This window comes from Chenopodium quinoa, unplaced genomic scaffold (genome assembly GCF_001683475.1).
Source record: "Chenopodium quinoa cultivar QQ74 unplaced genomic scaffold, ASM168347v1, whole genome shotgun sequence".
Lineage (NCBI taxonomy): Eukaryota > Viridiplantae > Streptophyta > Magnoliopsida > Caryophyllales > Amaranthaceae > Chenopodium > Chenopodium quinoa.
The window spans coordinates 4,696,331-4,712,314 of NW_018745448.1; the positions used below are offsets into that span (position 1 = coordinate 4,696,331).

The 15,984-nt window shown below is 36.1% G+C and overlaps 1 protein-coding gene across 1 annotated transcript; it reads left to right on the plus strand.

The window, feature by feature from the left end:
• The first annotated feature begins 492 nt into the window (after nt 1-492).
• LOC110713679 (protein DOG1-like 4) lies at nt 493-2,544 on the plus strand. Its single transcript, XM_021892137.1, has one exon. It carries the CDS (start codon nt 1,079-1,081, stop codon nt 1,916-1,918), a length of 840 nt encoding a protein of 279 aa, XP_021747829.1. The 5' UTR covers nt 493-1,078; the 3' UTR covers nt 1,919-2,544.
• The last annotated feature ends 13,440 nt before the right edge of the window (nt 2,545-15,984 follow it).

Here is a 15,984-nt window from a genome sequence, read left to right on the forward strand (position 1 = left end):
TCCGAACCATATATAGTTAGTAATCTCATGGATTATGAATGGGGTGTAACCTTTACGGATTCGTTGTCCCTTATTCGTGGTTGCCGTTTATGAACCGTGAACGGTTTACAAGTTCCTTAAAAACTTGTTGGCGGCTCCCTACTTTCCGTGTCCCTAATCGTATTATGTCAATTCCCACTTCCTATGAGTGCCAAGCATATTCACCACATGCTTTAACATAGGCGCACTTTGAGCTATGGCTACACCGACATGGTACTGTGATGAAGAAGAGAAGAGGATGGGTAGAAGAGAAAAGAAGATAAGGCGGAACAAGGAGTTAGGGTGCAGCGGAATTTACCCTAAGAACCTGATACCATGAAGGAATTTAATCCGTGAGCATTGCTTTGCATTCATTGTCAATATATACAATATCCAAGGGCTTAAGTTAAGCCACTAATTAATGCTATAAAGTGGGGAAAAGCTATATACGAAATATTCTAAGCACTAATCTAGGAAACAATATATTTACAAGGTCAAAGATATATATGATAAATATATATCTTTAGAGTGTGTAGTGTTGTTACCTGGGTTTGGTCCATCATCAATTCATCGTAAGCAGATCTTCATACCCCTAACGTAAAATTTTTAAGTTTAACATTGAAGCAAAATGTGCATAAGCAAACAACTGATTTGAAATAAAACAAAAAACTCTGAAAGTTATTCCATCAAATAATCTAAAATCTACTAGATTATTTCTAAAGTAATTATTAGAATGTAATGCACTAATGCTTAAATTCGACAAAGAAAAAAAAAATTAAATTAAACGAAGCAAAAAAATCACAATTAATAACTCGTATAAATAACACCTTCAGATTAATGACGTGGAACAAAACGGCAAACACGTCATGGTCGTCATCTCAGTATTCAATTTCAACAGTAACCAAGTTTTCTGCAGGCTCATCAAACCGCGCCTTTTAGCTTCATTCATAATTTTTACATAAGTAGTATAGATACACTACTACACTAGTAGAGTATAGTATAGATTATTGTTAACTGTCTACTAATCAACGCCCTTAAATATACACGTTTCAAGCATGCTATGTCCCAAGTGTCATCTTACAACTCAACTTATTCCTTAAAATTTTCATGTCATCATATACATTTCTTTTTATTACTCGTACTATTTTCCCTAAAAAAAAAAAAAAAGAAAAATCACAATATCATAATGACGAACTTCCACCGCTTTCATGATTCATGGGCGGAAAAACTCAACAAATTCACAGCCGAGCTCGCTAGCACCCCAACACCACGCCTCAACTCTACCTCAGACCATCAACACGTTCGACAACTCGTCGACGAGGTTGTCGCTCATTACGTCTTCTACTACCAAACTAAGATCGATGAGGCACGTACCGATGCCCTCCCTTTATTTGCTGCTCCATGGGCAACCACCCTGGAGCGGTCCCTTTATTGGGTGGCGGGTTTTCGTCCCACCACCCTTTTCCACCTTGTTTATACTGAGTCTAGTATTAGGTTTGAGTCCCACGTAGCGGACATCCTACAGGGTCGCCGCACTGGGGACTTAGGAGAGCTCACTCCGGCCCAACTGGCCCGGGTCAGTGAGCTCCAATGTTTGACCGTCAAAGAAGAGAATGAGATTGGGAATGATCTAGGTGAGTGGCAGGAGGAGGTGGCCCGGTCCGAGCCCGAATGGTCTGGGCTTTGCGGAAATGGGCCTGACGGGCTGAACTGTTTGGTGGCTAGGCTTGGTTCCGTGGTGGCTAGAGCGGATGAATTGAGGATGAAGACGTTACGGCAGGTGGTAGAGCTTTTGTCCCCGCAGCAAGTGGCCGAGTTTTTGATCGCGGCCGCTGAGCTGCAGTTGGGGATTAGGCGGTGGGGTGTGCATCAGGATCGGGTTCGTACCGAAGAGAGGTGATACATCGAGTTGTGATGTTTGCATGCATGTTTTCTTTTTGATCAATTTACCGTAAGATCCTAAAACTAGCTATTAAATTTCAATTTATGTGGTAATTTGATTTAGCCAGGAAATTTAAGTGAAGTTTTCTGAAAATTGTGGGGGTTGATTGCATGCTTTGTTAGTGACTAGTACACAATAGTCCTGTAAGCTGGCAATTATTTTGTGTTTTTGTTTTTCCAATTCTAATGAATTGATGATGTACTATTATTTGAATTTCGAAGTTTGATAATATTTTATTTTTTGGTGTTTAAAGAGCCACGAGAGCGGGGTGAGAATCGATCTCATGATCTCCTGAAATTGGGAGGGAAGCTCTAACTACTTGAGCTATCCCTCACTCTCTCGAAGTTTGATAATATTGAATTAGTGTAATTATTGGCTTATATAATTTCCGTTGCAATTAAATTTAATAAATTGTGAGAGTGAGTGATAGATAAAGTATTCCCGTCTAGGCTTGGAGATCGATTTTCACCCCGCATTTGTAACTCTCTAAACCAAAAAAATAAAAAATAAGTGTAGTAGGTACCATGACGCTGTGGACAAAACATTTATTAACATTCTTAACAATATAATAGACACAGCTGCAAGCCTGCAAGCTCAAGAGTACCTAAATGTTCAAGTTATGTCGATACTCGATTCGCAGCTAATTTCCACAAATTCTCCGATTCTTCCCATACTCAAGACTAACAATTAATTAAGGAGTCCTGGACACATGGAGTAAATGCGTATCACTGTGGATCATAAAACAGATGTGTATAACCTGCATACTAATTTCATTTTATTTGGTTGGTTATATTCATATCTGGCTACTATGTTATACGTAGTAGAATTTAATAAAGGCTCAAAAGCTTGCCCTTCATAATTATATGAAGTACAAGATATTTTCAAAAGATATAATCAAATCAAAAGATATACTTAGGGGTGTTCATAAATTGGTCCACCGGACCACTTTGGACCGACCCTGGATCAGATCGAACCAGACCGAAGTCTTTGGGTCTAGAAATTTGTTTTTCCGGTCACCGGTTCGATCCGGTCCAAAATCCTATAAAAACCGGTCTTGGATCGAACCGATTTTTGATTAAAAAATATGCGTAAAACTTTAAATTATTAGTTAAGACTATTCTTAATAAGCTTAGAAATCTTTAATTTTATGAGCTTTTTTGTACTAAACACACAAAAAAAAAGATGTTAAAAATATAGTTTTACCTTTACTTTTTTCGAGTTTTCTATAAACTTATTAAAAATTTAGATTTTTTAAAAAAAAAATTTAAATAGGTCCAAAGGGATCTGGTCCGGGTTCTAGATCAATTCTTTTGGTCTGGTCCGGGTTCGGTCCTAGCTTAATCGATCCGGTCTTCGGTTTTAAGGATTCTAATTTTTGGCCTGTCTGGTCCAGTCTTGGACCGATGAACAACCCTATACATGATAATATCAAATACACAATCAATCCTAAAATTAAGAAAACAATATCTCCCCAAAAATATCTCTAATTATCCTTACACAACCCCTCAAGTTGGAGCATATGGAGTGAAGATGCCCAACTTGTGATGTAAATTATCAAACTGATTTTGCCGAGAGCCTTAGTGAACACATTGGCTAGTTGTGCATGCGTAGGAACATAAAGGGATCAATCAAACCATCCTTAATTTTTAGTATCACGAATGAAATGACAATCAACTTCGCTGTCTTTTGTTCGTTCATGGAAAACCGGATTCTTTATTAATATGAAGAGCCGATTGACTATCACATAATAATTTAATTGTCTTTGGATGATGCACACCTAAACTTAGTAAGAAACCTTTCAACCATTTCTATTCACAAGTTATAGCAGCCATAGAGCGATTTTCTGCTTTTGCCGAAGAACGAGAAACAATATATTATTTCTCGGTTTTTCATGAAATAGGGGAATGACCAAGAAAAACTAACCATCTCGACAAAGATCTACGGGTTATGGGACATGCGACCAAATCAGAATCACACCAACCCTGCAGGGTTAAATCACTATCAGAACGTAATAATATTCCCCGGCCGAGTGCTTTTCAAATATCCCAAAACCCTTAAGGCTGCTTCCCAGTGCTCGGTTCTTGGTTCTTGCACAATTAAACTGAGATAAGACATGAAACGAGTAAGCCAAAACTTTTCGTGTACGTGATTTCCAGATAAATCAACCTACCCACAAGTCTTCGATAGGTTTGAGGATGAGAATTGAAAGTACTCACCACTAGCTAAGCCATGCAATCTTGTGGTTTTGTTCAATTAGGAAGCCAACGGGTTTAGAACCTGTAGACACCAAAATGTGTCTCCCCAAAACCAAACCCAGTATGAATACCTTTCACGTCAATTGATTATCGAACATAGCGAAAGTGTGAAAATTCTAGTGATGAGGATGTTTTTATTAAAATATCTTTTCTTTCTGTTTTTGAAAATATTTCTTTTCTTACCCTATTTATGAAAAACGTGCATTCCAGTTTAGTTTGGTCTATGATAAGTGTCCAATAATAGTGTAGTTGGATAGGGCACGAAAAGATCTTTCCAACGATATATTATAAGCTCAATTCCGATAAATAATGAGGAAATTATGGTCAAAATACTAAACTGGGCCCGGTTTGGTTCTTACATACGGCCCAATGATCTAGAGGAGGGCCTATTATTAGTTATCATTCATAAATCTATTAGGATTTATTATAATCTTCTAGAATACTCTAGAAGGTTATTTTGAATCCTAATGGAGTTAGGATTGATAATTATGTTTCAAAGAGTTTGAAATTGAATAAAACTACTCCTTTTAAGAATCCTTGTTTTGAACGAGATGAAATATGTTATGATATTATTTTCGTGCCTCATAATATTTATCCAAATTTTATATGGTTGGATAGATCTTGAAATTTCTTTCCAATGATATATTATAATATTAATTCTGAGCTATAAACGAAAAATATATGAATAGAATACGAAACTCTATCCAAAACTGACACCCTTCTACTATTTCGGCCATATCTTTTTATCTACAAAATATTTTATTATGATTCTAATAGGGTTGGAAACTATACTTCAAGATCTTTCCAACGACATATTATATGCTTTATTTGAACTTCTAGATCAAAAGATATGATAAAAACAAAATCTGCAAAAACTGTCTTGCAGCGCCGGACAACAAGCCTGTCGCGCGGCGACAGCGTCGCGTTTTATTCCTCTTCGAACTCTGATTCTTTTTTTATCAAATCCGGACTGATTTTCATTATAAATAGCGTCCTTAGACCTCCGTTTTTAATCATCAATAATTCTCATCACCAACTCTCATCAAGAAAATCTTGATACTCTCTCTCTCTCTCTTATTCTAAACCACCCTTTTACAAACAAAATTCCGCATTCACAAGATCTAGACATACCTTGCATAATTCGAAGTTGCCTTCGCCTTAGATGTGAAAGGTTTGATATTTCTGAGGGCTTGGTCCCAAATCTCTCTTTCAATTATTTAGTTTAATTGTTGGTTTTATTATTTTCGTTGAATTCACTAACGTGTGTATTTTGTTATTAAAAAGAGGTACGAGGCATCCAAGTAAGTACTTTAATTATTTTATTGATATTTTGATATAGAAATCATGTTTAGGTTGTTATTTTGATTCCTAGTATCATGTTAGGATGTTTTTCCTATTATCATGTTAGGATGCTTTTCTTAGTATGATGTTTAGGGTGATAACAATAAGTTCCTAATATCAATTATGATTTGTATGATGCCTTTTATTATCTTTCCTAATATTCATGTTAGTATCATGTTAGGGCTAAAGCTTTGATTTTTATTTGTTTAGTGACATGATAGGGTTTGTTATTAATTGTGTTTAGTATCATGCCTAGGATCTTGCTATTAATATTATGCTTTAACATGATGATGATGATTATTGAATATAATTATTATTATGATTATTTTTATGGTATTATTATTATTATCATGTTGCTTTATATCATTTATTGTTATTTCTTGATCACATCTTTTATGCATGTTTAAAGGGAATTTGTAACTGTAATCACGCTGAACAAGGTAATTAATAATCTTGTTAGGGCTAATATGATTATAATTCAAGTGATCGCCAACAATAGTTTTGTTTGTGCATTAATATTCAACCAACATAGATTAAACAGGTTTAGTGTTAATCCTATTGATTGCATGTTAGTCAGAAAGCGCACATGAATACGAGAAGAATAAAGTGGAGGCTTATTAATAGGGAAGGTTCAATCTCTTTTAGGTTGGATTTGTACCTTCATCCTCGAACTTCTAGTCTTGGTTTCAGACCTATTGGAGTTAATGATCTCTTGGATCGTTAAGGGGTGTAACCTTCACCCTATGAACGGTTTACAAGTTCCTAAAACTTATTGGCGACTCTTTTTCTCTAGCTTGCTTCCCTTTGGACGGCACCATACTTAAGTGTATGATCACAGTAGGGTTCAAGTTTGGGTAATGCTTGAAATATTCCCTACACAACCCAACAAACCAACTTCAGAGATGATATCAAGGATATACTTCCTTTGGAAAAGAAACAAATCTTAAGAGCTACGTGTGAAGAACTTGCCCAAAAAATATTTCAAGGGGCAAAGATCTTTCTTATCAAAATAATCACTGAGATAAGCTTTGAAAATCCTTAAAGGAGCGGAATCATTCCTAGAAATAATGAGATCATCAACATATACAAAAACATTTATTTGAATTTTTCCACTATTGTATGTAATAACGAGTAATCTGAATAAGATTGCAAGGCACCGTATGCTTTCAAGGCTGATGTAAGTTTAGCAAACCAACATCGTGGTGCCTGTTTGAGGTCATATACAGATTTACTAAGACAACATACCTTATTAGGATTGAAAGACTAAAAAGCAGAAGGAAGTTTATGTACGTACACCTCCTCATCAAGATCTCCATGGAGAAAAACATTATGAACATCAATCTGATGTAACTCCCAATTTTTAGAAGCTGTAATTGCAAGAAAAGCCCGAATAGTAACCATTTTAGCCATGGGTGCAAATGTTTATGTGTAGTCAATGCCTTCTTTTTTATGATTGCCAAAGATTACTAATCTGGATTTTAGACGTTCAATACTCTCATTAGAGTAATATTTGATCTGATACACCTATTGAATACTAATATCTCGTATTTTGGGAGGAAGATCCTCCATTGTCTACTTGCCATTATCTTCTAATGCTTGAATTTCCTTTTTCATGGATTCTCACCAGCCCTCATCTTTCATGGCCTCCTTAAAAGATTGCGGTTCTTTACCAGATGTTAGAGCTGTGATAAATTATTTTCGATAAAGGAAACAAAAATTGTCAATACTTATGTAATATGCTATATGATAAGTTGTACCTAAGGAATGCTTCGGAGACGATGTGTTAGGAGATGACGAAGATGGACTATTTTTAAGAATTGTGTCAGTTACATAATTTTGAAGCTTAACTGACTTCTGATGAGTGTCATTTATGACACTCATAGGGTAGTCTTTTAGGATGATTCCATCCCTTTTTCATGCTTTCTTCTCTTATTTTTGGTCCTTTTCCCTTTAGTTCCTCTTTTTCCTTCTTTTTGTGTGTTTTTCATGTTTTCTTCGTGTTTTCTTTTCTTTGGCTCTTTTTCCCTTTTATTCATTTTCTTTGTTTTCTTTTGTAGGTACCTAGGAGTTGTCTTTGCAAAGGGATCAAGATGAGCTATATTGACTAAGCAAGGAGGAAGCAATCTGCTCAGAGAGGGCTTGGAGAGGCCTTGGAGAGGGCGTCAGCTTTTGCCAAGATGTCGCGGGCGCGGGTTATGTTGCACTAAAACAGCAAAAATCGACCACGAACTCCCCGTGGTTGCCCCAAGGGCTCCCCGTGGGCGCGAGTAGATTGGAGAGGGCGCTCCAGATTAGAGAAACCGCGGGCCTCTGATTACTCTTTGGGAGCAGGGCATTTGCCGCGCCCTTGCCGCGGGCGCGGGTGTTATTGCCTAGACAACCCGCGGAGTTTGTTATGGGTTCCGTACCCATTTCTCCACTGGCGCGGGATTTCTTAGAGAGGGCGCGGGGAACCTGTTTTCCTTCTTTGCTTATAAATACACTTGTAATTCCTTTTTGAAAACTAACTTTTAAATAATTTTCATTAGCTTAGTTTTAGAGAGAGAAGTTAGAGAGAAGTTCTTGGATTTGGATTGGTATTTCAACATTGGTTCAATCAAGTTTGGATTTCTTCATCTTCAATCATTAATATTAGTGAGAATCACTTCTTTTGGTTCATCTCTTTACTTGTTTGTCTTAGATTCATGTTTGATTGTTTGATTTCCTTGGATTTGAATTTGATATTGTAGTTAATATTGTTTTCTTTTGATTTTGATTTAGAATGATGATCAATGCAATTTCTAGTGATTTGTTCTTGAGTTACACCATGATTAGTGAGTAGATTAGTTCCTAGGGAGAAGGGGAAGCATGCTTGATTGGTGATTTGTGCTAGTTGATGATCATTGATTGATTGAATTGTTGCAATTAAATTGGTTGTTGACTCGAATGAACAATACAAGAGGGGGGGTGAATTGTATTGTAGAGGAACTAGGGTAATTTTCGCGGAATTTATAAAGAAACTCAAATAAAAACTAAAAGTGCAAAGAGAGATTTTACGTGGAAAACTTCTTGGCGCTAATCAAGAAGAAAAACCATGACCACAAGGGATTTTAAACTCAATTATTAATAATAATAGGGCAAACAACCTATTACAAATTAAGACTCTAAACTCAAGTTCCTCTATTAACTTAAGCTCCCTTCAACTGATCCCTCAATCAGTCGAACTCTCAAACTCTCTCTCTTTCTCCTTGCGTCACTCAAAGAAATAAAACACTCTTAGAGTTTCCCCAAACTCTAACCCAATACAACTCAAAGATTAAACTCTAAAATGCTAAGTACAAAGACATTCAAGGACTTAAGTGGATTATGACTCTTTTTCAAAAGCTATAAGACTGTAATGCTCAAGTGTGTTTTTTCAACTAAAAACCAAGGCTATTTATAAAAGAGTTTGGCAGTTAAATCGTAGTTGCCTTAATAACCACTTAATCACAACTTCCTTAAACTAAGGAAGTGCAATTCGTGGATGCTTGGGCAGCAAGCTGAGCACATTACAAGGAAGTGGTTTACTGCTTCCTATTTTCTCTCAACTTCCTTGACCAAGTAAAACAACCGTTTATAAAGAATATTTTCCAAATTAGATTTTCCAAAATAATTGGATATAATTAAAATAGAAAATCTTTTTAACTAACAAGATATTTTAACTAAAAAGATATTTTTCGAAATAAAATTAAAACAAGTTAAAATATGGAAAATAAAATCTTTATCAAATTAAAATTAAATCCACTTAAATCCTATCAATTATAATGTACTTAACATAAAACAAGTTGCCTAAAGTAAAGATAAAATACATTAGACTCCTTGATTTTTGGAGAAGCTTCGACTCTGAAGCTGCAGTTCCTCATTAAAGGAACTTTCCTTTGAAGCTTAAACTCTTGAGCTTCAGTTCCCTTTAAGGAACACGACTTGATTGATTTCTTTATTCTTCCATAGCTAGCTCTGATCTTGTTCCATGCTCCCTTCTCACTCAAGAATTTCCTAGCACAAACCTGTCATAAATCAAAGCTAAAACCGAAAGTTAAACTTGTTATAGGTTCGCTTAGGTTCCTTGAGTCATCATCAAAACATGTAAGGTCAACAATATTCCCCCTTTTTGATGAATGACAAACCTAAGAAAACTCAGTAAAATAAAGAAGTAACAATCAAGTAAATCAGAACTAAAAATTTTATCAAATAACAAGGAACTGAATTTAAATTATATACCTTATATACCTTCGTTACAGATGGATGGAGAAGCTTGTCAACAATTGAGTTTGCCTTTCTTTCCCCCCTTTTGGCTTTCATCAAAATTAATGCACATATATATCTAAACACAGCACCATTGTGATGGTTTGTGTCCAAAGCATAGAACAAAGCACATATATGCAGAAATAGTATGCAAATAGTCATAAAGCAAGCAACAACATCCATATAAAAAAACTGATGTTCCTCTAGAACATCAAAAAGAAAAATACCCTGTTTTAAAAGTTTAAAGACCAAAAGAAACCAAATAAACCAAGTTTAATACAGACCAAGATCAAAAGATAGTTTGATAGATGAGATAGACAGAAAATAGGACTAGGCTTCAAGGGGCTGAGGACTTGTGCTCTTCTCCTGAATCATCATCTGATTCTTCTTCAACAACTATATCTTCCAGCTTTTTCAACAAATCAGCCTGGCCTTGAGAGAGAGTTGAAGTGCTTTCCTTCATTGCTGAGGTGAGTTCCTTAGAAGCTTGCACCAAGTCTCCCACCAGTTTCTCAAGAGTCCCAATCCTTAGAAGCAGTGCTGGTTGAGCATCAGACAGCAGCTTGACAGCATCTTTGAGTGCCTTCAGTTCTAAAGTGGAACTCACAGAACTAAAGGCAGCAAATCCTAAACCTGCACTCAGTGGAGCAGAACGAGTGACAGTTTCTTGCATAAACATGCCCTGTTTCCCCTGAACAAAAGCTTTCTCCTCACTGAGGTCTACGAAAGCAGCTGGAGCCTCAGCTTTCATTTTTGGCTTAACAACCAACCTAATGCTCTTTCTTTTCCCTGTACCAGAAGCACTACCTTTCCTACCTTTCTTTTCAGAACTTTCTTCTTTATCTTTCATTTTTTCTTTCTTTTCTTCCTCTCCCTCATTATCCTCTCCTTCTAGCCATTTGTCCAACTCCTCTTCCTCAGTCAGAACCTTAACTCCTTCCTTAGCCTTATCTTAGCATCAAGGTGGTTAGCCTCATGCCTTTGCTGAGTTCTTGGAACTATGGCTAAGTGCACAAAGATAAACAACAGTTTCTGAATGGGAGAGAACAGGTTATGATTAGTTTGGACTTTAGACACCTTTCCACCAATTGATTCCACAATTTCTTTTATAGGCACATCTCCTACACTTTTATCAGTAGCTCCCTTAAAATACTCATCAAACCCCTCATTTGGAGTTCCAAAAATAGCATATAGATAATTAGCATCAAAACTAATTTTCTTATTTTTAACTCTTGAGACACAAACACCATCATAATTCTTAAAATTCGCACAGAATTCTTTCAAAGGAGCATGAGCAAGCACATTATTGTAACTTTCACTAAACAATTGCACCCAATTTTGAGCCTGTAAGATTTCAAGTAATTCAGAGTACTTACTTACTTCACACCACGGTAAGTTGATACAGAAACCATGAATGAAGCGTTCAGAGCTTGCTTCGATTTTCTTGAGAGATGGAGACTTTTCCAACTGAATCTTTTCTCCTAATTCCTCCCAGCCCTGATCCTCGAGTTCCTCCAGCTTTCGTTTCTTTGACTCAACATGCAAGTTCTTTGGTTTTTCAACAGAGGGTTTTGTTTGGTTCTCTTGCTCGATATCCATGGTGAATCTTTTTGAGGGGTAACTTGAGGTTTTGGTGAAACATCCATGGGTGAATTTGCTGAATCGGTAAAATGTAGGGTGTATTTTACGGAGTGAGGAGGTGAGGAACAGTGTGTAGGGTTTGGTGTCATTTTATAGGGATGGAATTTCAAGGGGTAAAAGAGTCGGTGGAAGATTAATTGAATAGTGCAGGTGTCGATTGATATAGGATAGAGAAATTACTTTTAACTTGGTCAGTTTTAAATTTAATGTGATTTGACATGAAGGGTCTAGGTTAATTGAAGATAATCTTTTATCAGAAACTCTGAAATGAATTCGAAGAGTCTTGGGTATTTAAAAAAAAAGTTGATTTGAATTCTAAGGATAAATACTCGAAAGTAATTCAAAATCAAAATGGAAAGATAAGATTTTCAAAAGGATAAAATTAATTAACTAACTAGCTAATTAATTTATAAATGGATAAAACAAAATCTGATAGAATATTTGGGAGGAACTTGGAACAAATCAACATAGTTTGTTATAACATGGACATGCCTTATGCAATTTGATTTCATCACATACAGCCACAATCCCATATGCAATGCCATACATTCTAATGCTTAGGACTATGTTTTCACATATTCAGATTGTGTAAGACATACATTGCATATATAGTTGACTTATACCTTTGGGGGAACTTGAGGTCTTCTTAACTCAATTGTATCATACCAAGTTCCATGCGCATCTTTTCAAATTTATCCCTACTCAAAGGCTTAGTAAGAATATCAGCAATTTGATTTTCAGTATCACAAAAATCCAATTTAATTAAGCCTTTTTCAACATTATCCTTAAGAAAATGATGCCTTATGTGAATATGCTTCACACGAGAATGATGAACTGGATCTTTTGAAATGCATATGGCACTTGTATTGTCACAATAAATAGGAATGCAATTATATTTCATACCATAATCTCTTAATTGTTGTTTAATCCAAAGAACTTGGGAACAACAAGTTGCAGCAGCCACATACTCAGCTTCAGCAGTTGACAAGGCCACTGTATTTTGTTTCTTGGAGCCCCAAGAAACTAAACATGGTCCGAGGAACTGGACCATTCCAGAAGTGCTTTTCCTATTCACCAAATCTCCTGCATAATCAGCATCTGCAAAACCTTTTAAATCAAAAGTATCACTTCTAGGATAGAAGAGACATAGATTGTCAATTCCTTTGAGGTATCTTAGAATCCTTTTAACTGCCGTAAGATGAGATTCTTTAGGATTTGATTGAAACCTAGCACATAAGCCAACACTAAATGCAATGTCAGGTCTACTAGCAGTTAAATAAAAAAGGGATCCGATCATACCTCTATATTTGGTTTGATCTACAATAGTTCCTTGTAGATCTTCATCTAATCTTGTGCCAGTTCCCATTGGTGTATGATTAGTTTTTGCTTGATCATGGTTATACTTTTTCAGAAGTTCCTTGACATATTTTTGTTGGTGAATTGCAATTCCTTCTTCAGGTTGTTTGATTTGAAGACCAAGAAAGAAGTTGAGTTCTCCCATCATACTCATTTCAAATTCACCACTCATTAAATCAGCAAAATACTTGCACAATATTTCATTAGTTGCACCAAAGATAATATCATCAACGTATATTTGAACAACTAATAAGTCAGTTCCTTCAGATTTCAAAAACAAAGTTTTATCAATTTTTCCTCTTTTAAAATCATTTTGAAGAAGGAACTTGGAGAGCCTTTCATACCAGGCTCTTGGTGCCTACTTCAGCCCATAAAGAGCTTTATCAAGCTTAAAGACAGGATTAGGAAATTGGGGATTTTCAAAACCAGGTGGTTGTTCCACAAACACCTCTTCTTCAAGAAAACCATTTAAGAAGGCACATTTAACATCCATTTGATATAATTTGAAACCCATAAATGAAGCAAAAGCAATTAATATTCTAATAGCTTCTAACCTGGAAACAGGAGCAAAAGTTTCTCCAAAATCAATACCTTCTTGTTGGTTATAGCCCTTCACAACGAGTCTGGCCTTGTTCCTTACTATAGTTCCATATTCATCCAGCTTGTTTCTGAAAACCCATTTGAGCCCTATTACCTTTTTATTTTTGGGTTTCTCTTCTAGATGTCAGACCTTGTTCCTTTCAAACTCATTGAGTTCATCTTGCATGGCAATTATCCAGTCAGCATCTTTGAGTGCTTCTTCATGATTTCCTGGCTCAATTATGGATAGAAAGGCATGGAAGGCACAGAAGTTCCTCATCTGTGATCTGATTTAAGTTCCTATGCCAACGTCACTTATGATGAGGTCTGTAGGGTGAGAGCCTTGATATTTGAAGGGCTTTGGATGAAACTCTCTGGCAGGAACTCCTATTTGAGGCACTTCTTCTTCTTCTTCCTCAGGTTCCTCTATGTTGCCTGTTTCTTCATGATCTTGTTCCTCCTAAACTTCAGGTGGAGGAACTTCAGCATTTTCCTGATGATCTTGTTTAGGTTCAACTTGTTTTTCCTTGGGATGATTGTTTTCCTCTTCATCATCCTCCCTGTTTCTAACCATACCAATTTCATAATCATTAGAGTCTTGTTCCTGCACATTCATAAACATATTAGATTCATCAAATATAACATGAATGCTTTCTTCGACACACATAGTATTTTTATTGTAAACTCTGTAAGCCTTGCTATTTGATGCATAGCCAAGGAACACAGCTTCATCACTTCTTTCATCAAATTTTCCTATGTTCCTTTTTCCATTATTATTGACAAAGCACCTGCATCCAAAAGCTTTAAAGTGAGACATATTAGGTTTTCTGCCCTTAAACAATTCATATGGAGTTTTATTGATGATTGGTCTCATCATAACTCGATTTATAATATAACAAGCAGTGTTGATAGCTTCAGCCCAGAAGTTCCTTGGAAGTCCACTAGCTATGAGCATTGTTCTTGCCATGTCTTCTAGGGTCCTGTTCTTCCTCTCCACAACTCTATTTTGTTGAGGAGTTCTTAGGGATGAGAAGTTATGATCCATGCCATTTTCTCTGCAAAACTCATCAAATCTTGTATTTTCGAACTCAGTTCCATGATCTGACCGAATGTGGATAATTTGATTTCCACTGGTCTTCTGCACTTTCTTGGCGAATGACACAAATTCATCAAAGGTTTCATCCTTGCTAGACAGAAAAATCACCCAGGTAAATCTAGAAAAATCATCAATAATAACTAGAAAATATTTCTTTCCACTTCTACTTTGAAGACGCATGGGACCACACAAATCCATGTATATAAGCTCTTTGATATCAATCACTAAACTCAAGAAAGTTGCAAAAATCGTTCCAATGGCTTTGTGGTGCTCACCAAGTTTTTACTTTTAAAAGATGACTTGACTTGCTTGCCTCTCACACATGCATCACAGATATGTTGTATGAGGAACTTGACTGAGGGAAGCCCTATGACCAAGTTCCTTGCTCTAAGTTTATCCATGAGTGAGAAAGTAGCATGTCCAAAACTCTTATGCCATAAAAAAGAATCATCATTAATGGCACTCAGGCATGTAAGGTTGTTCCTTGGAACAGAATTGAGATCCACAGTATAAGTGTTCCCTTTCCTAGTTCCTTCAAGAACAACCCTTCTTGTTTTGTCATTAATGATGTTGCATGAATCAGAAGTAAAACTTACAGAGTTTCCTTTGTCACAAAATTGTGATATGCTCAGCAAATTGTGCATCAAACCCTCGACCAAAAGTACATTTTCCATTGAATGGGAACTTGAACTTCCAACTTTTCCTTTTCCAATGACTTCTCCTTTCTTGTTGTCTCCAAAAGTCACAGTTCCTCCAGAATAGGTCTCAAGTGAGAGGAATTTTGATTTTTCTCCTGTCATATGCTTTGAACAACCGCTGTCGAGGTACCACGTGTTGTTCCCCCTCACTAGGACCTGCAAAAGAACTCATTGATTAGTTTCAAGAACCCAGGTTTCCGTGGGTTCCTTGGACGTTGAAGCAATATCAGATTTTCTAACCCAAACTTGCTTAACATTCTTACTAATAGATTGTTCCTTGTTATAACAAGTGTTCACTAAGTGACCTGTCTTCCCACAAAAGGAACAAAATTTGTGGCTAGGTAAATCAACATATTTCTTTTTACCTTTATGCTTAGATCGAATGTATCCTAGTCCTTCAGTTCTTTTGGTTTGAGCATTCTCAATCCATTTAGGTACACCAAGCAGACCAGTGCTTCTTTCTTTTCTGATTGCAAGTTCCTTTTCTAAATTTGCCTTTTCAATTCTTAACTCATCAAGATTGTGTTTTAATTTTTCAAAATCTTCATTAAACTTAGGCAGTGATTCAGAAGAGGAACTTGACGATTTAAAGTCAGTACTGGCAAGCTTGTATTGAGTCAGTTCTACATTAACCATAATATTTTCATACTTAAGTTTTTCATTCATTTCTTTTAGAAGAAGATTCTTATCAAAAAGATCAAAGAATCTGCCTTGAACATTAGTACGCTGGTTCTCAATCCAGGCATTGTGTTCCTTGCAGACTTTAAGAGCTTTTTCACATTCATTAAGCTTTTT

What these genes read in the sequence shown, in the direction of transcription:
- LOC110713679 (XM_021892137.1), top strand. Translation starts at nt 1,079, where the DNA reads ATGTCCCAAGTGTCATCTTACAACTCAACTTATTCCTTAAAATTTTCA.